The sequence below is a fragment of the Malaclemys terrapin genome, chromosome 3 (genome assembly GCF_027887155.1).
Source record: "Malaclemys terrapin pileata isolate rMalTer1 chromosome 3, rMalTer1.hap1, whole genome shotgun sequence".
Lineage (NCBI taxonomy): Eukaryota > Metazoa > Chordata > Testudines > Emydidae > Malaclemys > Malaclemys terrapin.
Genome location: NC_071507.1, coordinates 110,400,529 through 110,422,824, shown reverse-complemented (window position 1 = coordinate 110,422,824; position 22,296 = coordinate 110,400,529). Strand labels below are relative to the sequence as shown.

Below are 22,296 nucleotides of genomic sequence, written 5' to 3'. Positions count from 1 at the left end.
GCATGTATTGTCATACTATGTGAAAAGAATTATCAGATTTAAATAGCCATGATAATTAAACAAAAAAATACACTAAAGCAATGTTCAGGATCAAATGCTCAAAAGAAAAAATATCATTAAAACCAGCACACCATCTGTGACTTAATCCTGTTTTGTTTACCAACTGCAGTATGTACAGGGCCTGATCCAGCTCTCCCGGGGAATCAAAAATGGGAGTCAAGTGATATTTTACAAATGGAAAGAATAGAGGATTAAGCCTCTAGTTTACCAAGTGATACTCCCTCACCCTAATAGAAGTTAAGATTTGCTGAACTGCTTTGACACAATGGGATTGAATAAAAGGTTACCTTCATGCAGATTTTTGGTTTTGTGGGTCTATGTCTAAATTTTAACATTAAACTTAACCTAGTTTGTATTTGTAGTTAATCTATTTCTCCTCTATATTTATGGTCTTATATAAAATATATAATATACATATTTTCTTAGGGACACATGGCATCAAATAGGGCATCCCGTTTCATTACTGGATGATAAAAATGTATGCATCAAATTTTATTTGACATGTTAGTGAATACCCATTTCTGTATATGTTGACATTATAGCAGGGAAATAAAGCAAAAAAGCACCTCAGGCAGTTGTAAGAAGGGTGAGGCAAAAAGCATTTCAGAAGGTACATTATCTTTCACAACAGTGCCCTCTGCTGTCCATGCGGTGGATGAAGTGAAGGTAGATTTCATGCTAGTGGAAAAGCCCTCTTTACTAAATAAAATTGACGTTATTTCCTCTTCTAGGCTCTAGACAAGTTATAAAATGGAAAGCAAAGAATTAAAATAGTGGGAGACACAACAGCAATGATCTACAGAAGAAAGGAGAGGTTAGGCAAGAAAAAACAAATCGCGCACACAGAAGGATTTGCTTCTGAAATAATTCTACAAGATCAAAGGAAAAACTAAAATGTGTCCCTTAAAAGGAAAAATATGACAATATGACAAGCTTTAATGACAAAAACTTGCTGTGTACCAAAGAAACAACGATATTTAGCCATGATAGAATATGATATATTCCCCACTTCATTTACTCTCTTACACATTATTTCAGATTGTAAATATATATATATAAAAAACATAAAAGGAAGGATTAACAAAACCTTCCCATAACTGTCAGAACAGGACTAGTTTTCTTTTAGACTGAATTTCAGATTCAATATTAGGAATATTTTTAAATTCATTCTTAATACCTTCCCTGTTTCCCCTTGGGGCATTAGCCCTGAACACAGGACTTGGCATAACTGCAGATTTCTACTTTTGATGGTTATTTAAAGAGATTTTGTTCACCTTAACTTCAAAAGGCTGTTTTTAAAAACAAATACTTTAATCAGGAATCAAATGTGTATTTACTCAGGAATTCAGCATTAAAAATTTTAGAGCTGCTCCCATCTATTGGGCAAATACATATTTATCCAAATACTTCTTTTAAAGTACTAAGGATATTTATAGAATACCTATAGTTCTTGCCACATAATTCTACGAATCTGTATTTCGATATATAGTTCACTATTTTTATTATATATCTGAAAAATATTACAATGTCTACATAGCAGCAGTCTTTTAAAGCTGAATCTCTCATTTGTTTCAGTTTCCTCTCCCAATAAAATACCCCATGATGTTATATCCTATTAAAAGCTAAATTTTATTTTTAAAATGTGAGTTTGTGCTGTATAAGATTGAGAACATAAAAACAGTACAATAATTAATATTTTGATACTGGTGCAACTTAGCAGCTGAATATATTTGGTATTTATTGACTACAGCAAATTTCTTTCTAGCTTAGGATCTTGTATGCCGCAAGATCAACCCAAAGTACACTTTAGGACAAAGCTGTATTTTAAGCAAATATTTTATTAACAAACTGTGGACACAAAGAACTTGTGTTATAGACTCTGAACACTTGTTCAGTAGACTGTGTTGTTGCACATACTACATATATGGCAAGTGGGAGAAAGGAAAAAAGAGGAAGAAAGACTCCTATATACATTCTATAGTAAAATTACAGCATATTTTCAAGTTAGTCAAGGCAAATTTGGATGGGAGTTGATTAATTTTACCCTAATATTGTGTTTGACATTCATAGGAGATAACTACTTTTTTTCTTTTTTGTGGCTACTTTAGACAAAAGTTCATATACACAACCAGAGACCTTCAGAACTTTTGACTTCAGCCTGCGTGCAGGCAAGCAGGCTCATGGCCCTCTGGTTAATCCCTAAACTGTATTCCTACAGCATGCTGTTATTTCAGTGAATCAGAGTTGACAAACACACTCCGGCTGTAGTTTTGTATGTGTACACAAATACGCACACCATTTGTTTGCAGTTTACTACCACCAATTTTTTAGCCCTTCTAACCTTTGTGGTTGTATGTGCCTGTCTACACAGCAAAGCTGTATATGGGCTAACCTACCCGAGCAACCTTGAATCCAACTAACAATAATAGTAAAAACAGTGCAGCGCATGCTTCAACGCAGGCTAGAGAGCTAAATATGTGCCCAGGGTCTGTGCCAGGCTTGTACCAACTGTGCGCAGACCCACGCTGTGTATACTGTTATTACTGTGCTAGCTATATTCAAGCAAGCTTGAGTAGGCTAGCCCATGCACAGCTTTGGCTGTGTAGACATATTTTATGAGAGCAAGTAGATTGGCATTAGTGTCAGAACTGATGTTTTCTCTACTGTGACCAGTTGGCAAGTGAGATGGTTGGCAGACTTTTACTATTATCAATGTATACCTAAAATTGGAAGCCTTCATCAAAATATAAAAACTGTACAACAGTTATCCACTGTAGATACTCCGTGTTAGCATCAAATAATCCTTTGGGTTAAGTGTACAAAACAAACCAATATGAATTTTATTTTATTTTATTTTTTTGGTTAAAAAGGGAGTGACTGTGATGGTACTGGACATTCAAGACATAAGAGGGTTATAACCATAGTTTTCCTTCATAAATATTAAGTCACAGATGTTGTGCAATCAAAAGGATGGTGGTACAAATAGTGTTAACCAAATGTAAAATTTCTCTCACGCATAGAGAATACAGTTAATTAGCGTGTACTTTCAATGGAGCAGTGGGGAGAGGAAGTAGGTCCCAATAAGGAAAATGGCAGTGCTCTATTTAAGACTTAAAGGTATATACACACATGCTTAATGCCATTTTGCAAAATTGCTATGGAAGTGTTTCATACCTGGAACAAGATTTAGCAATCTACTGGCCAACCTAATACCATATGGATGATAAAATGGAAGGGGGCATGGTGTGGTGGAAATGAATATTTTATTCCTCCATAAAAAGGCAGTACTATTTTCTTATTTTAGGGCTCAAAGCAGGTGCCATTATTATTAGAAGGCTAGAAAGTTTCCTATTCCCACTCCCTGCTTGACAATTGGCAACACAGCAAAATATTTTATGCATTGTGTGTTACTGAAACAAGGCATTTGTTCTTTGTTTTCAATCTGATTCCAAATGTCTAGTTGAAAACAAGTCAAAGGTGATCTGATTAGTAGTAGCATGGCAATTGCTACTTCATAGTAATAAATAATACTTAGCTATTGTATAGCACTTTTCATCAATAGATCTCAATGCACTTAAAGGAAGAATCATTTTTCTCATTTTACATATGGGCAAACAGGCAGAGAGGTGAACACACATTTAAATCTAAGGGAGTATTCAGAATGAACCTATCTCCCCAGCATTATTGATTTGCAGAACAGCTGCAGTGGTCACAGAACTGTGATTTATTCCCTGTAGAGTGTTGATTACAGAAAGTGCATTTTGGTATGGAAATGCATGTTTCTCTGTTACCCTAAACAAATAAAGATACCACAATGTTTTCAGTGATAAGAAAATCAGTGTATTATATTGTTGCCTTTTAAAAAAGTATTAATTATTTAGAACTTCAAAGCCAGTTTGATAGCAGAGATCGGCACCTTTGTTTAACCAACACTGATTTATATGGAGATCTTAAACATCTCAAAGTTAGGTTTTTTATTGGTTTAAACACATTTTTTAAAAAGTGATCTAGTTAACTCAGGTAATACAACAAAGCTTTCAAAAAATCCGCCAAAGGTTTGAAGGTAGCCACCTGGATAGTTTCTTCTGTTTTTGCCTCAGTAATCCATGTCACTGCAGTCCATTGCTTCTCCTTCACAGGAGGTTTTTTCCTTTGGAAAATGTGGTCTCCTTTTTTCTATTAAGTTTTTGGAAGTTTTTGGTTTTATAAAACCAACATAAATCAACAAATAATGAGACGGACGTACATCATCATACAAAACATGAAAACAAATTGTCCTGAAAGCAGCACAAGCATTACAGGTAGCAGGAATATGCAGATAGAGGAACATGTAATACCTGTATTTGCCTCCTCCTTAATATAAATTAATTTGACACAAAAACACATACACACACACACAAACACACAAAATAAAATAAGCCACTCTGATATATTATATGTAGTCCCTTTTATATTGGAGCAAGTATATTTATCAGCAAAATACTGACAATAAATCCATCCACATTTCTGGAATATCATAAAGGAGGCTGTAATTTTTGTTTACAAGTATATTGTGATGTAACCATATCCTGGCAGTGACATGTAGGCCAACAACTTAAAAAATTAAGTTAAGCAGTCTGCTAATGATCTGTTGGAGATTTTTTCAAGTGAGCAACCAAGGACCCAATTCAGCAAGATATTTAAGCATATGAGTAGTCCATTGATTTTACCAGGACTTCTCATGTGCTTAAAGTTAAAAATGCTTAGTACCTTGCTGAGTTGGGGCCTTAATATGGAAAAAAAAAAATCATTTGACAGTATTTAGCAAATTTAACCTGTGGGAATTTTAAAAAGTTCCCATATCTTGTAGTCTCAAGAACCATTAATTTTTCTGGAGCAATAATCAGGATAGCACACTCACTTATCAGAGGGAAAATGAGGTCAGGTCCAGAGACAGATTGATAGATGCTTGTGAGCAACTATTTAGTCTTTATAAAATCAGAAGCCGATTTAAAGTGTTGTAAAATCACTAAGCATTTTTGAACCATAACAACAACTTGTGTGTTTAGTTCTCTGACCAAAAACATGTAGTAGTTTTTGGAAACAATGCTTTCTAAATTGCTAGTTCAAGGTGCTGTCTATCAAGAGACATGAAAACCTTCTCAATCTTTTTTTTATAGTTTTATAAAAAAAAAAAAAAAAAGTTAGCCATAAGCCCGAGTGGTCTTAAAAAGTGAATACAACTTAACAGCTATGCCATACTACTGCCTGAAAAACACTTGACATTATCAAATATTTTATCATGTATGTTCTGACTGAACCAAGTTTAAACATGAGCTTGAGAGCTGTTTACATGTAACTGCCTAAGCAGAGTTAAAGATGGAAACTTTTTTCTCACAATTTTACAGCCGCTGTAAAACCAATTTGTAAGAACAGCAGTCCTAAACCAGAATAAAGCCCAATCCTTGTTTCAACTGCTTTGTTCTGAGTTACTCTCTCATACTGAAATTGAAACAAGTTATTTAAAGACTGGACCAAAAGTAAGTAACAAAATGTTAATGGGTATTTAGTATAAAGAAAAATGTTACAGTCAAACAAAAAAAAATGTTAATATAGGAGGGCAATTTACATTTATTATATTTTCTAAACAGTTGTACGGAAATGCATGCTGACAAGTGTCTGCAATGACATACCCCTTGTGTCTGTAGAGACAGAGGTGTGATACGCCGCTTTTCCCATTCATTGGGGCGTGGCTCAGGTGTGGATTCCATGAAATTGCGCTTGAGTTCACTAATGCTAGCCTGATGTTTCAGTAAGTCGTCCTGGGTCTTATCCAGGTCCTAGCAATGTGCAATGTAAAAAACAGTAGGACAAAACACAACAGCAAAAGCAAACTTATTCTTAAAAAAGTCAAAGCAAGAAAAGTGCCTTGTCTCAAGAGCCATTCTACTGTGGTACATTTTTAAAAAAAGATTAAGACCATAAAAGACTCAGATTTGTATTACCTTTTAGGAACAAGGCCACACTATACTGTTCCTGTCACAACTATATGTACAGGGGAAAAAAAAACCACTTTTAATTATCACTAAACAAAGGACTATTTTTATCTCAATATGAAGATACCAAATTTTTGAAATAATTATTTCAAAAAGTTGCTGGCTTTTGCTTGAAAGTTAAAGAAACTGAAGCAAGAATACCAAGATCAACATAGGTAACCCTCAATAATGCTAATGGAAGTAAATAGCGCTCAACACAAGAACTGTCATAAACATGTAAGTATGTTTCTTAAGAAACTAAGCCAAAAATAAAGGACTTATAAATATGGATACTGTATTAAGTCCAAATCATGCAAATAGATATATGCATATACTTCAGCTTTACACACATGAGTAGTCCCATTAAAGGCAATGCTACTCATTGCTTATAATTATGTGCAGGATCAGGGTTTAAGATTGCTATTAACCTGTTGTGTGTTGAAGCAATGGCAGATAGAACAACCATGTAGAGATAGCCTGTATACAGCTACATACCAAAAAAGGGGGTCTGAGCTAGCCCATGCAGACTAGCACAGGAGGTGACAATAAGCGCTAAGTAAGTAACAGATTCTATTTTTACAAGGATCCATTGACCCTAACATTGTGCAACTTGGATCAAAGGGCTATAACTGCTCTTCCAGGCTACAAGGTGGAGGAACAGGCCTGGGGATTGGGACTATGCAGCAACCTCCTCATTAGCCCTGGTTTGGGAAGTAGAGTTCAACTCCCCAACATTTCTGAAACTTCACTTGCGTATAACCTAAACACTTGGGCTTTATGCAGGAGGAGCAAATTACATACAGCAAGCATAATCTTTCATGTCATACCATTCCTCATCTTGTGAAAAAAAACTACTTTGTGTATGCAAACAGACATCGCAGTAGTTGACTTTACAAGTTCAACAGCCAGCAATTAAGTTTAGAATTGAGACCCAAAAATAAGTGTACTATGAAATCAAAGTACCTACAGTAACTAAGAAAAGTATTTGGACTTTTGATAATATTTAATAATGTAGGCCCAAGATTTAGTTTTCATAAAAAAGGTGTTATGTAGCTACTTAAAAAACATGTATCTGAATTTTTACTAAAACATTTTGGCTAGGATTTAAAAGTGTTCCTCTGCAATATCAGAGGGGTAGCCGTGTTAGTTCTGTATCCACAAAAACAACAAGGAATCTGGTAGCACCTTAAAGACTAACAGATTTATTTGGGCTTAAGCTTTCATGCGTAAAAAACCCCACTTCTTCAGATTCATAGATTATAGGACTGGAAGGGACCTCGAGAGGTCATCGAGTCCAGTCCCCTGCCGGCATGGCAGGACCAAATACTGTCTAGACCATCCCTGATAGACATTTATCTAACCTACTCTTAAATATCTCCAGAGACGGAGATTCCACAACCTCCCTAGGCAATTTGTTCCAGTGTTTAACCACCCTGACAGTTAGGAACTTTTTCCTAATGTCCAACCTAGACCTCCCTTGCTGCAGTTTAAACCCATTGTTTCTGGTTCTATCCTTAGAGGCTAAGGTGAACAAGTTCTCTCCCTCCTCCTTATGACACCCTTTTAGATACCTGAAAACTGCTATCATGTCCCCTCTCAGTCTTCTCTTTTCCAAACTAAACAAACCCAATTCTTTCAGCCTTCCTTCATAGGTCATGTTCTCAAGACCTTTAATCATTCTTGTTGCTCTTCTTTGGACCCTTTCCAATTTCTCCACATCTTTTTTAAAATGCGGCGCCCAGAACTGGACACAATACTCCAGCTGAGGCCTAACCAGAGCAGAGTAGAGCGGAAGAATGACTTCTCGTGTCTTGCTCACAACACACCTGTTAATACATCCCAGAATCATGTTTGCTTTTTTTGCAACAGCATCACACTGTTGACTCATATTTAGCTTGTGGTCCACTATAACCCCTAGATCCCTTTCTGCCGTACTCCTTCCTAGACAGTCTTTTCCCATTCTGTATGTGTGAAATTGATTTTTCCTTCCTAAGTGGAGCACTTTGCATTTGTCTTTGTTAAACTTCATCCTGTTTAACTCAGACCATTTCTCCAATTTGTCCAGATCATTTTGAATTATGACCCTGTCCTCCAAAGTAGTTGCAATCCCTCCCAGTTTAGTATCATCCGCAAACTTAATAAACGTACTTTCTATGCCAATATCTAAGTCGTTGATGAAGATATTGAACAGAGCCGGTCCCAAAACAGACCCCTGCGGTACCCCACTCGTTACGCCTTTCCAGCAGGATTGGGAACCATTAATAACAACTCTCTGAGTACGGTTATCCAGCCAGTTATGCACCCACCTTATAGTAGCCCCATCTAAATTGTATTTGCCTAGTTTATCGATAAGAATATCATGCGAGACCGTATCAAATGCCTTACTAAAGTCTAGGTATACCACATCCACCGCTTCACCCTTATCCACAAGGCTCGTTATCCTATCAAAGAAAGCTATCAGATTGGTTTGACATGATTTGTTCTTCACAAATCCATGCTGGCTGTTCCCTATCACCTTACCACCTTCCAAGTGTTTGCAGATGATTTCCTTAATTACTTGCTCCATTATCTTCCCTGGCACAGAAGTTAAACTAACTGGTCTGTAGTTTCCTGGGTTGTTTTTATTTCCCTTTTTATAGATGGGCAGTATATTTTCCCTTTTCCAGTCTTCTGGAATCTCTCCCATCTCCCATGACTTTCCAAAGATAATAGCTAGAGGCTCAGATACCTCCTCTATTAGCTCCTTGAGTATTCTAGGATGCATTTCATCAGGCCCGGGTGACTTGCAGGCATCTAACTTTTCTAAGTGATTTTTAACTTGTTCTTTTTTTATTTTATCCGCTAAACCTACTCCCTTCCCATTAGTATTCACTATGTTAGGCATTCCTACAGACTTCTCGGTGAAGACCGAAACAAAGAAGTCATTAAGCATCTCTGCCATTTCCAAGTTTCCTGTTACTGTTTCTCCCTCTTCACTAAGCAGTGGGCCTACCCTGTCTTTGGTCTTCCTCTTGCTTCTAATGTATTGATAAAAAGTCTTCTTGTTTCCTTTTATTCCCGTAGCTAGTTTGAGCTCATTTTGTGCCTTTGCCTTTCTAATCTTGCCCCTGCATTCCTGTGTTGTTTGCCTATATTCAGCCTTTGATGAATGGAGTGAAAATTACAGAGATGGGCATAAATATATATTGGCACATAAAGAGAAGGGAGTTACCACTTTTTCTGTAATTGTCACTCCATGCATCTGAAGAAGTGGGTTTTTTACCCACAAAAGCTTTTGCCCAAATAAATCTGTTAGTCTTTAAGGTGCCACTGGACTCCTCATTGTACCTCTGCAGTGTTTACAACACAAATAACAGAACTGTACTAGTGCATGAAAATCAGAAAGTGATACTGACTAATCAGCTTCTACTTTGTTTCATTGTCAATTCTGAAGTAAACCTGTAAAAAATAAATTTGATACTAAAAATTTAGGCCTGGGTCCTGGATGCATCTATTTCAAGATTTTTTAAAAAGCTGTTTGGTTTAAACAAAAAGAAGTTTTCTTAATTATTGGTCGAATATAAAAAACACAGGTTATACCACAGCAATTCCATAGAACGGCAGTGATATTAAACTGAAGCCAATGACATATTTTTACGGGTTGTTGTAAACAATTATTGTGGCTTGAGAAACTAGGCACATTTCTTGGACTTGTTCAAAGCAAGGTTATGAAGAACATGCTTTCGTTGTTTTAGTAAATTATGCAAAAATAAATTTTGAACAGTTATCAAAAGCTGCCAAAAGCAACAACAGATTAGTCAAGTTACTGTAATCTACAAATCTTCATATTACTGTATGAATACTACAGTCATTAAATAAGAGATAAGGTCTTTCGTGACAGAGGGAATTCCCGATAGCCCCATTTGGATGGGCAAGGCTAAATAGACATAGGATAGGATTTTTCTATATATTTTGTGCAAGTTTTGTTAGTTTACTTTCAGTTATTCATTACCATACAAACTATACTGACTGCAACAAGAGGTACTCCCATAATATATTCCAGCATGAATGAACTGTACAAACTAATTATTTATTAAAACAAAATGTCTCTACTCCAATAATAAATAATAACCATACTTAAATTGTGCTCCAAATTCAAAGCCATTTACAAACATTAATCCTCACTAATAATTAATTCTTTAGAAAATAAGAATTATTCACATTTCAAAAAATGGGAATACTAAAACAGGATTTGCCTAAAGCCACACAGCGGGTCACTGGCAGAGCCAGGATTAGAAATTCAAGATTATGGGACTTCCCTCATTGTGAATAAATTTGTAACAGCGAGGGTAGTTAAGCATTGGAACATTTTTCCCTGGGTTGTGGTGGATTCTCTATCACAGACAATTTTTAAATCAAGATCAAATATTTTTCTAAAAGATATGATCTAGGAATTATGTTGGAGAAGTTGGTTCCATGGCAGATCTTATACAGGAGGTCAGACTAGTTGATCACAATGGTCCCACCTGCCCTTGGAATCTACGAATCTATGCTTATTCCTCCAGAGCACACCAGCTCACATTTCAAGTACACATGTGTCAGAAAAGAAAATGAAAAATATTAAGTGAGAGCCTTAAACTACAGCCTACATGAGGTACACATTAAGTAGTAGGTTTGTGTGGCAAGTAAAAATCCCATTTTAGGGTAATTAATGGACCAGTGAATTTGATTTATTACCTAAACAGGGCTATTATTCCCAATTGCCACTTTGAAAACTTCTAGCAGATTCACACTTACAAGCTGTTCCTTTATGGAAAAACTAGAATTTACAACATGCATCTCCAAGTTGCATTTCCCCATGCATTTCATGCACTGTGTCCATAACAGCCTGCAGGTGACCTCCCATCCCATGCAGCCTGGCAGCCCATGAGAACAGAAAGTGTTCCTTATGTTATACAAACCTCCAACATTAAATTGCTATGTCTGACATAAATATTTTCCCCGTTTACTCTCAAGGAATTGTTCTGTGAAATTAAACCACACACACAAGAAAGCAAAATGAACATAAAATGTATCAGCAAGTAACCAAAAAGGACCCTCAGATCGATAACAGAGTTTAAAAAATAAACAGGGGGATAAATGGTAAGAACAAAAGCCACTATTCAGACAAAACCTACAGAAGCTTCAAAACACTAACAATGGCAGGCAACAATAACCAGATTTAACTGAAAAATAGCATCAACCTGCTGCTGCGTTTCCTCCTCTCCGGTTTCCACCTACATGAAGGCACATGGCAAATCATCAAAAGAAAGGAGTTGTTAGTGTGATCTATGGGAGCAACAGAGAGGCTTCCTTTGTTTGTAAAAGCTGCAAACCATGTGCTTTGTTTATATACCTTTATTGTTTCGGCCACAGACGTTGCTGAAATTATTAAGCCACTTTGGTCTTCCTCCACCTACAGTGTTGTAGAAATGGCTGAAGTAATATTTGGCATATATGAAATGGAAAATGGAAGTTTCTCTCTCTCTCCCCCCATCTCTCTGTTGCTGCATTTTTCATGCTTTCCCCATTGAAGGGTGGAAAATTAAGACAGAGGAGAAGGAGAAAAGCCATATTGCCCCAAAGCTTGATGTCAAATTCAATTACGGAGATACTTTATAAAAGCATTTAAAGTGGAGTTTATACTATGAATTGGTTTTGGTAAAATGGCAAATGATTACTGTAAATGCCTGATACTGTGTGGGATACATGAAGATTTTTGCTTTTGTTAATGCAAAATATGAGATAACTTAAAAAAATATTACATCCTGCTTATAAATATTCTGAATGCAACTTTAAGGAGAGAAATTATTTTTTGACAATACCCTGAGGCACAAATATCAATTGCCAGGTTTTCAGAGGATCACTGTGCAAGATCATAAGTATTGATAAGTGGTTTACTTTTATTACGTATATTGCTTAATTCCAAACTTTGTGTGAGGGAATACATAACATCGTATGTCATTTTTTTCTTAGTTTATCACATTTTCCTTCACCTCTCACTTATTTGAGGTTAGTGCATTTGTCGCAATTTCACATCAAAAGGTATGCTGAACTATATTATGGATGGAGAAAATCTTTAGTGATGTTTATTTACACCATTTTAGACTTCCTTTACTATATGTCTGTCTTTTACAGATGTCATGTCACATATCTAAGAGAAAGTACTCTGCTATATACAACACTGTCTCAGACAGTTATTTCTGAATTACTACAAAATTTGAAATAAATACTGGACTCACTCATTTCAAGGCTCTCAGTTATAAGGCTATAGTATTTTGCTTCATATTGCCATTGAAGTTCATAGTAAACTCTCCCCTTTTACAGTGCATGGTGTATTTGCTATCACATGCAGCAGCCATATGGAGAGCAGGCACTGTATTATCAGCCAGATCAGATGTTCAGAGTGCACACACTTAATGAGACTGATGCTTTTGCATAGCAACTTTAATACTACATACTTTAACATTTTTAAAATGTTCACATGTTGATGATTAAAAAGTCAGCTACTTAACCGGCAATCCAGTTGAATAAAAGAAACTAGTCTTCACCTTAACTATTGCTAAATATAAATAAAAACACTAAAAGCCAGGGAGAACCTTGGACAAACACTCAACTTTGCACACACCCATGTAAAGCAGAAACAGCCATAATTCTAGTACCCTCTTTGAAGGCATGAATTACAAAAAAAGGAAATGTTACTCACCCTGTGCAGTAACTGTAGTTCTTTGAGATGTGTCCCCATATGGGTGCTCCATTTCAGGTGCTCATGTGCCTCAAGCCCTTTATCGGTGATTTTTAGCTAGCAGTGTCCGTTTAGCTCGTGTGCATGCCCTATGCCTTCTCATGGCAGACACTGAGGCTATATAGAGGTGTGGAGGCAAAATGCCCTCAGCTCCTCCTCTACGGAACAACCAAAGCAGAGGGGAACGAGGGTGAGTAATGGAGCACCCATAGGACATCTTAGCACTGTAAGAACTACAGTTCCTGCACAGGATGAGTAACATTTTCTTCTTCTTTGAGTAGTGTCCCTATAAGTGCTCCACTTCAGACGACTTCTGAGCAGTATCCCTAGGAGGGCGGCTTTGGACCATGGCTCAGAACTGAAAAACAATACTGCATCCTCCTTACCAGAGGATGTCGTGAACCTCCTTTCTAGAGGATGTTGTGAAGGCCAAGACTATAACAGGGTTAAAAAAAGAACTGGATAAGTTCATGGAGGATAGGTCCATCAATGACTATTAGTCAGGATGGGCAGGGATGATACCCCTAGCCTCTGTTTGCCAGAAGCTGGGAATGGGCGACAGCAGTTGGATCACTTGACGATTACCTCTTCGGTTTGTTCCCTCTGGGGCACCTGGCATTGACCATTGTTGGAAAACAGGATACTGGGCTAGATGGACTTTTGGTCTGACCCAGTATGGCTGTTCTTATGTGTCGCATTGGATCTGAGGGCATGGAGCAGGGCATAATGCTTTGAAAAACCTATGGATTGAAGTTCATATAGCAGCTCTACAAATCTCATATACTGGGATATTCTTCAAAAATGGAGTAGATGTTGCCTGCAATCTCGCTGAATGCACTCTCACCCCATGCGGGGGAGGCCGCGGTGGGAGGGGCTGAGTACCTGAAAATTCATAACAGCCAGAGATACAACCCAATATCCATTTTGAAAGCCTGTAAGCAGAAATAGGAGCCCACTTAGACCTATCTGAGAAGGATATGAAGAGTCTAGGTGATCTCATAAACTGCTTAGTCATCCCTAGGTAGAAGGCCAAGGCCTTTCTAATTCCAGGGTATGGAAATAGGATTCCTGTTGAGAACTATGAGATTTTGGAAAAAACACTGGTAGATGGATATATTGGTTAAGATGACAGACAATCTGATGCAACTTTTGGGAGGAACTTAAGAGGTCTTTACATCCGCATCCTATTAAAAAAAAACATGATAAAGGGGGTATGCCATCAAGGCTTGTTGATGTAAAACATGCAGGACATGTCCATCATGACCCTGATCGTTTTTGCCTCTGATGATGGCAGGAAATGGAGACAAGTGTTCCTGACCACCCTGAGCTTCAACAGGTTGATGTGGAGACTGGTTTCATGGTCTGTCCACCTACCCTGAACTGTGAGGTTGGCTCCCCAACAGGAATCCTAACATGGATGAACTGTAAAAAGCAACAGAGGGTCCTGTGGCACCTTTAAGACTAACAGAAGTATTGGAGCATAAGCTTTCGTGGGTGAATGCCCACTTCATCAGACGCAAGTAATGGAAATTTCCAGAGGCAGGTATAAATCAGTATGGAGATAACTAGGCTAGTTCAATCAGGGAGGATGAGGTGCTTCGCTAGCAATTGAGGTGTGAACACCAAGGGAGGAGAAACTGCTTCTGTAGTTGGATAGCCATGCACAGTCTTTGTTTAATCCTGATCTGATGGTGTCAAATTTGCAAATGAACTGGAGCTCAACAATTTCTCTTTGGAGTCTGGTCCTGAAGTTTTTTTGCTGTAAGTTTTTTTCCTTTACATCTACTATTGTGTGGCCAGGGAGGTTGAAGTGTTCTCCTACAGGTTTTTGTATATTGCCATTCCCGATATCTGACTTGTGTCCATTTATCCTCTTGCGTAGTGACTGTCCAGTTTGGCCAATGTACATAGCAGAGGGACATTGCTGGCCATGATGGCATATATAACATTGGTGGACGGGCAGGTGAATGAGACGGTGATGTTGTAGCTGATCTGGTTAGGTCCTGTGATGGTGTTGCTGGTGTAGATATGTGGGCAGAGTTGGCATTGAGGTTTGTTGCATGGGTTGGTTCCTGAGTTAGAGTTATGGTGCGGTGCGTGATTGCTGGCGAAAATATGCTTAAGGTTGGTGGGTTGTCTGTGGGCGAGGACTGGCCTGCCTCCCAAGGTCTGTGAAAGTGAGGGATCATTGTCCAGGATGGGTTGTAGATCACTGATGATGCGTTGGAGAGGTTTAAGCTGAAGTGATGGCCAGTGGAGTTCTGGGTCAACTGTTCTGGATGAACTCGTTCTTAGAGTCACTGATGGGGTTGGGCAACAGAAAGGGATGCCTGCACAGACATGCTCCTTCCACCAGTTTAGTGAGTTCTTTATGTGCAAGGAGATTGTTACCCTCCCGTCCAAGGTGTACCTGGTTGGAGAAGAGACAGCTCTTAGCCAATCCTGGAAGCAGTGGAAGCATAGCCTTGCATGATTGGTCATAAGGTGCAATTTGCCATATGGCCCAAGAGTTGAAGACCGTTCCTTATTGTGGTTGTGAGCTTCCCTGAATTGTCCCCGACAGTCTTGACATGGCCAGAAATCTGTCTAAAGAGCAGTGCGCTTTGGCTGTCACTGAGTCCAAGAACGCCCCTATAATCTGCATCCTTTGTACTGATACCAGTGTAGATTTCTTTACATTCACTGGTAGGCCCAGCTCTTTGAACAGAGCAAGCACCTTCTGGGTGGACGATAACACTGCCTTGAAAGAATGGCCCTTGAGTAGCCAGTCATCAAGGTATGGGAGGACAAGAATAGTTTCCTGCCAAGGCTAAGCGACCACTACCACCAGAACCTTTGAAAATCCCATTGGAGATGAGGGTAGGCCTCATACTGGAAATGATCTTGGACTATGGTGAATCGTAGGTATTCCCTGTGTGACAGAGGTGACACGTGGTGGAGGAAATGGAGTATGTGGGGGTCACAACACCCCTCCCCACCCCCGATTTGCTGCTTGCCTTGTACTGAAAATGCTCACATGGACTAAGCATGCTCAGTAGCACTGCTGAAGCCAGCTGCCTTCACTCTGCTTCCCCGCCCTCCAATCAGCAGGCATGGGTCATCTCTGCTGTGTGATGAGCGTATAGTTATATGGAAATAGGCATCTTGTCAGCCAAGGAATGAAAACCAATCCCCTTCCTCTCGTGACAAGTATCAGAGGGGTAGCCGTGTTAATCAATCTGTAAAAAGCAACAGAGGGTCCTGTGGCACCTTTAAGACTAACAGAAGTATTGGAGCATAAGCTTTCGTAGGTGAATGCCCACTTCATCAGACGCATCTAGTGAAGGATTTATAGTTGCTAAAGTCACCATCCTGAACTTTTGAGGTGTCACAAACTTGTTCAGCTGTTTCAGATCTAAGATAGGCCTCCAACCTCCATCCTTCTTTGGTACTAGGAAGTATTTTGAGTAGAACTCCCTGCCCCTGTAAGTGGAAGGGACCACTTCCATTGCTCCTAGTCGGAAGACAGTCTCCACCTCTTGCCTTAGTAGAAGTTTGTGAGAGGGGCCCCTGAAGGGGGTGAAAGGGAAGAAGTGCCAGAAACTGCATGGCATAGCCTATGACCTCCAAGAGCCACCGGTAATTCACTCCAAAGCCTGGTGGAAATGGACAAGACAGTCTCCAAAGAGAAGGTTAAAGGACAACTGTAAAATCAGAGGAGCGGGAGGATTCAAACTCTCAACTCATCAAAACTACTATTTAGATGATGCTTGGGTGGTCATGAAGGGTGGTTGGGTGGCCCTCTTCCTTTAAACCCGTCTCTCTTTCTGGGGAGTTCTGCAGGTCTGCGGTACCCCAAGAACTGAGCATGGCATGATGTCTGAGGAGTCTGTGCCCTCAGAAAATGTTTCTTGCTCATAAGGTATGTAAATGAGCAAGGAACATAGGGTAGCCCTGGATTTCTTCAGCATGTGCAGAGTGTCATTCGTGGTGTATGAGAGAAGCTTATGAACATCAAAGGGGAGATCCTCTACAGTGTTCTGAACCTCTACCAGAAACCCTGAAAGTTCGAGTCATGATGTCCTGTGCACAGCTACTTCTATGGAGATGGATCTGGCAGCAGTGTCTGAGAGTCTAGGGACTCTTGGAGAGCTGTTCTGGCCAATAGCTCACTCTCCGCAACTATGGACTGGAATTCCTCCCTGCAGTTGTGTAGCAGATACTCAATAAATGCCGTGAACTTGTTGTAATTAGTAAGGCTGTATTTGGCCATGACCACATGAGTTAGGTGGGGGATAGGAAAATAAAAGTCTGAATCCTTAAGGGGCACATAGTATTTCTTAGCCGCCCTTTTGCACATTGGTGGAACAGTGGTCAGTGTCTGCCATACCATCTTAGTTGGAAGCAGGAGAGCCTCATTAACAGGTAGTGCTGGTCTGAAGGGTGTTGCTGACTGCAAAATATCTAGCAGCTTGTGCTGTGGATTTTACACCTCCTCCAGAGAGATCTGGAAGGTGTCAACTACCCTTCTAATTAAGTCCTGAAATTGTCTGAAGTTGTCAGCCATGGAAGGTGGTGGAGGCATAACTGCTTCTTTCGGCAATGACCGTGAAATGGGAATCTCAGGGGTAACTTCCTCATTTACCCTAGCCTCATGCTCTTCAAACATCTCCTGTCCTGGGGTACAGGAGGTTGTGAAACCCTGGTCTCCCTGAGAGAAGGTATTTGTGGATTGTTAAATTGCTGGTGATAGGCAGGCCACACATCACAGTATGGCCACTACATAAGGAACGGGTGTGGCATACAAGGTTGGTTCCACCATCCTTGGTGTCACACAAGGTCCTCTCTGTACAAGGGCGGTTTCCCAAAGGGGTACATAAGAGAACTCCTGGCAGAAATTGAGGAGCTCGACTGGGAGTTGTCCTCCTCTGCATCCTCCCATGGGGGACATCCAATGTAGATGAGAAGAGTCCTGTGTCACAGAGAGGCCACACAAAGACCGAGGTCTCAGTATTGTGAGACAGGCGGTACCAGACAACAACAGAGATTCTGGTTCGTCCGACACAGAGGTCCCTCAGGTATCAGAACTCCTGTGGTACTGGATGCCATAGCTGGAGGTTATGGTGCCAACAACAATGGGTGAACTCAAATGTTGTAGATGTCAGGCACTGATGTTTGCTCAGTACAGAGGGTACCACTTGTATAGATACCCCCAGCTGAGCTGTTTGCATTGGTACCAATGGCTGGATTAAGGTGCACAACATCAACAGCTCAGTAGAATGCTTTGGTGCTGATGACAGTGCTGAGTTCGATGGTACCCTAAGTTTACCATCCTTACTGGTGGAGGGTACAGTGCACTAACAGAGCTGTGCCTCCTGTCCTTAGAGCTCCAGGCTTCGCAGTACCCAAGGACGAGTCCTTGGCCTCAACGGTAACATCAGACACTGAGGACCTTGACAGGGACCTGGTCTTTTTTGAAGCTGTCTCGTTAGAAAAAGTCTGCACTCCTCTTTTTGGGAATTTTCCCAGCATCCAAAGATATCCCTTCCTTAGGGGAAGCATGCCCCGAATCTGATGGGGCACTGGATCTGTCTGGGGACAGATATATGGGGCGATGTGGCGTGTCTCCTGACCTGGCTTACAGAGCGGTTGCAGGGAACGTTCCATAGCCAACAGTCTGAGCTTTATCTCCCTGCTCTTCCTAGCCCTGGACTTAAGGGTCAAACAGAAGGAACACTTCTGAGAGATGTGGGACTCCCCCAGGCAATAGATGCCTGTCGCTTACCAGTTTAGCCTCCCAGCAAGAGTGGTGACGTTTGAAGCATGACAAACCAGGCATACCCTGGAGAAGACAAATATCCCGGGATAAAAGGGAGGGGGGAAAAAAAAAAAATCTTCTCAACTAAAACTAACTAATTATACTGAACACTAAACAGAAACCTATAACTATAAAGTAACTAACTTTAAGAAAGAGAAAAGGCCAAGAACGCTGTAGAAGGACAGTGTTCTGTCTCGGGCCAAAGCAGTAGAGGAGAAACTAAGGGCGATTTGTCCACGCACCCCTATACAGCCTGGTGTCTGCCATGAAAAGGCACAGGGCACATGCATGGGCTGAATGGACAGTGCTAGCTAGAAATCTATGATTAAGGGTTCAAAAGGCACATGCGTACCACCTGAAGTGGAGCATCCACAGGGATACAACTATAAGAAGGAACACTGTTTACAGCTTTCACAGTTTGCTGAACTAAAATAAGAGATTTTTACTTTACAGATTTAAACAGAACCGCTGAGATTCAGCTCCATGTTTGTATTTCAAAGTTAATGGACTGAGAAGGGCAATAGTTTATGACTGATTTAACAATTAGTATAACAGAGGAATGTTGCTCAATAATTCTACTGATTATTAATCTTATTCCAAAAATAGGTCTAATAAAATAATAATAATGTGCTCAAATCCTTTCAATTACAAAAAAATTTCCTCCTTAGATACAGCACCCAGGGGATATAATCAAAATTATGTATGTTGCAACACACTGTTTTTCATGCAGAAAAAAACCAGACATTTATTTATTTAGAGAACCTCAGTATATCAGTGGCAAGCTACCATGAATGAGAACCGTTACAAAGACATTTATATTGTACACTAGGACGTGTGCAAGGTTGAGTGCTCCTCAGTGTGCAGATGCAAAGTCCATGTGCAGGTGGCAGCATTTAAGTGACAAAGTTACACACCTCCTCTTCCTCTGCTTTGTCATTCAGGTCATTGTCATAAGAGGCGCTCAATGAAGTCGCCTTAGGCTCCAGGTAGCAGAGGGACAGAGCGAGAGGAAGGGAAAATGTGAGTGAGAAAGGAACAGACTGAAAAGCAGAGAGAAGCAGCACAAAGATAAGGAGAAAAGAGGGAATGAATGAGGGAGAGGTGATAGGAACATAGTGTTGAAGACCAGGTGGGAGGTAGGAGATGCAAACCTCAGGGAGGCTAGGAAAACTGATGTAACCGTCCTCATCAAGCAGTGAAAGGAAATTAGAAGCAAAGAGTTTGCTAAAGCTTAATGAAAAACTAAACTCAGTATCTTTGTAGTCAACTATTTTATGGGGCTTTCCCTCCATTGCAGGAGAAGAATGGTGACTAACTGGGGGTCTCATAGGCTGCAAGATATTATTAGGCAAGGTCTCTTCATTTCCACTGTGAGTTGGTATTACTCTCATGGGACTGCATTCCCAGCAGTCTGAGAGGCTATGGACATATTCCTGAAAGGGATCTTCCTCTGAAATGTCCAAAAGCATGTCCATCTCAGGGATAGTTGGCAGGTTTGTGGGACAGGATGAAACACAGTGAAGGGGTGGTGATGGTGGATACATGTGAAGGGACTGAAAAAAAAGTCCAGCCACAGTTGAATACAAAAACACAACACAATGTAAGTTTGTAGGCAGAAAGAATGCACAAGAAGAGGGGGGAAAAAAGAAATTGTTAGTTAGTGAAACCTTTTACTCAGAAGTAGAGCCAGCACTACCAATGCAATATAAAAGCCAAATAAAAATTGAAAAGCTCCATGTATTTTTAAAAATTAGCCCACTTGTCCAGTTTTAAGAATTCTGAATCTGAACCCATTACAGATTTTTTGTTTTAAGGTTGTGACAAACTTTGCACTTTTGAACGGTAGTAAGTGCAGTCACAACTGATGGGAGCAAACAAACATTAAAAGCTTTGGCAGAAAGTTCATGGCATACAGCAGCACGTAAAAAAGACAAGCAGGCACTTTGATCCTAGGATTTACTACCATTTCCTCTGGAATTTAAAAACAGCAAAAAAAGAAATAAATAGTATTTAGAAAATGCTATTTGTAGAGCTCATACATGTAGCAAGCTACACTGAATAGCTTCATAAAACATGCAAGCCCTTCCCAAACCGTTGAGCTTTTCCATCCCATGGCTGAGGAATCTTTCTTGGTTGCGTAATCTATCCTAGGGTGCCCCAGCTTTGTGACTCTGAGGGACCACACGGATATCTTGCCAGGAGCCAAAATTTGCATATTAATTTACCTAAATACATGTTTTCATCAAATGTAGAACTGTGTTTTTTTCCTTGACTGACTAGAAGTTAGTTGTTTAAGTTCCCTGGCAATAAAAACATGAGGCTGTTCATGTTTGGTCTTACATTGCAGTTATAGGATGAGGGGAGCTGTGCTGTAAGCTGCATTGGGAGACTCAACTGCCCAAATGTTGTGCCCTGGCAGTGATTTGGGTACCCTTTGCCTAATTCACAAAAATGCAGTTTTCAAAATGAAAATTCCTTAAGGTTTTTTTAAAAACTCGAGAGCAACGGAAATTTCTGGATGTCTGTCAGGAAAAACAGGCATACAGAGCTCATACATGTAGCAAGCTACACTGAATAGCTTCATAAAACATGCAAGCCTTTCTCAAATCGTTGAGCTTTTCCAGTTATAGAAACACATTTCTATAACTGGAACTATTTCTGAACTCCAAAGCTTGAGCTTACATTTTGGAAAGAGGTGTTGCCACAAATATTGATGTGAAAGCATATAAAACAAAATCCAAATTAAAGTTTATGATCTGCTTCCTCGCTAACTCCAATAAATAAGACAAGTAAATTGCCACTTGCATTACAGTTTCTCCACCATCAACAAACTGAACTTTCCCTGTAAAGCTGTGTATCAGTTCTACATGGAAATTCTTTTAATACGTTAATGTGTTTCTATAACTGAAACTGATGTATAAAAGGACAGCTTAAAAGATTTTTGCAGTTGGCATATAAAGCAAGCACCATGTTAAGCATTGAAATTTACTTGAAAAAGACAAATATCTGATTCCAGATATACTAGCACAATTTTTAGAAGTTTGTTCATAGTAAAAATTATATAAACTAGCTAAATGTAGCTTAAAGTAAGTTAAGAGAAAGTTCAATCTGAACAATTATATACAGAAGTGTTTAAGTAGTGCCTAATTATGGCAAATTAAAATCAACTTGTAGCAACAATTAAAAGGAAAAAAATCACAAAATTGAATGTCACACATGCAAATTTGCAATTTGTTCCTCCCTTTTGGTTATATAAAATACGCTGATTAAACATAAAGGAGGAGTTTGAAATAATTTATCAACAATATCTTCTAGTATGCTGCTTGTTATTTTTAAAGACATACAACTCCACTTTAAATGTTTGTTAAGAGTTATTTTTATTGTTACAATCCATCATACCTTTTCATCCTGGGTTAATTCCAGTTGAGGAATTTTAGTTGGGCTTCCATCCTCATCTCTACCTTCGCCGTTTTTTAACTTGGTCTGGCCAACAGCTTCACCGTCAAAGACCATAACACCAGTAGGTCCCACTGTGGTAGCAGAAAAATCCCTTAGCAGACTTTGGTCTGTGATACCCACAGGAGCTATTACAGAACAGAAAATTTTAGTTATTCTAGGTATGCTGGAAATTTTTATTTTCATGACTTCTGAACATAAAATAC

General features: G+C 39.4%; 1 protein-coding gene across 14 annotated transcripts in view; it reads right to left on the bottom strand.

Moving 5' to 3' along the window:
- Positions 1–22,296, bottom strand: part of EPB41L2 (erythrocyte membrane protein band 4.1 like 2) — a 253,122-nt gene that overhangs the window by 19,658 nt on the left and 211,168 nt on the right. For 6 of the 14 annotated variants that reach the window (XM_054021549.1, XM_054021561.1, XM_054021554.1 and 3 more), the window contains exons 12-14: positions 22,034–22,218; positions 11,015–11,077; positions 5,733–5,879 (exon numbers count right to left, since the gene is read on the bottom strand). In XM_054021549.1, the coding sequence (XP_053877524.1) occupies positions 5,733–5,879; positions 11,015–11,077; positions 22,034–22,218 (395 nt within the window). Of the gene's footprint in view, positions 1–626; positions 795–4,131; positions 4,237–5,732; positions 5,880–11,014; positions 11,078–11,296; positions 11,330–19,548; positions 20,188–22,033; positions 22,219–22,296 lie in introns of all 14 variants that reach the window. The other 8 variants (XM_054021559.1, XM_054021562.1, XM_054021560.1 and 5 more) reach the window with 4 other exon arrangements.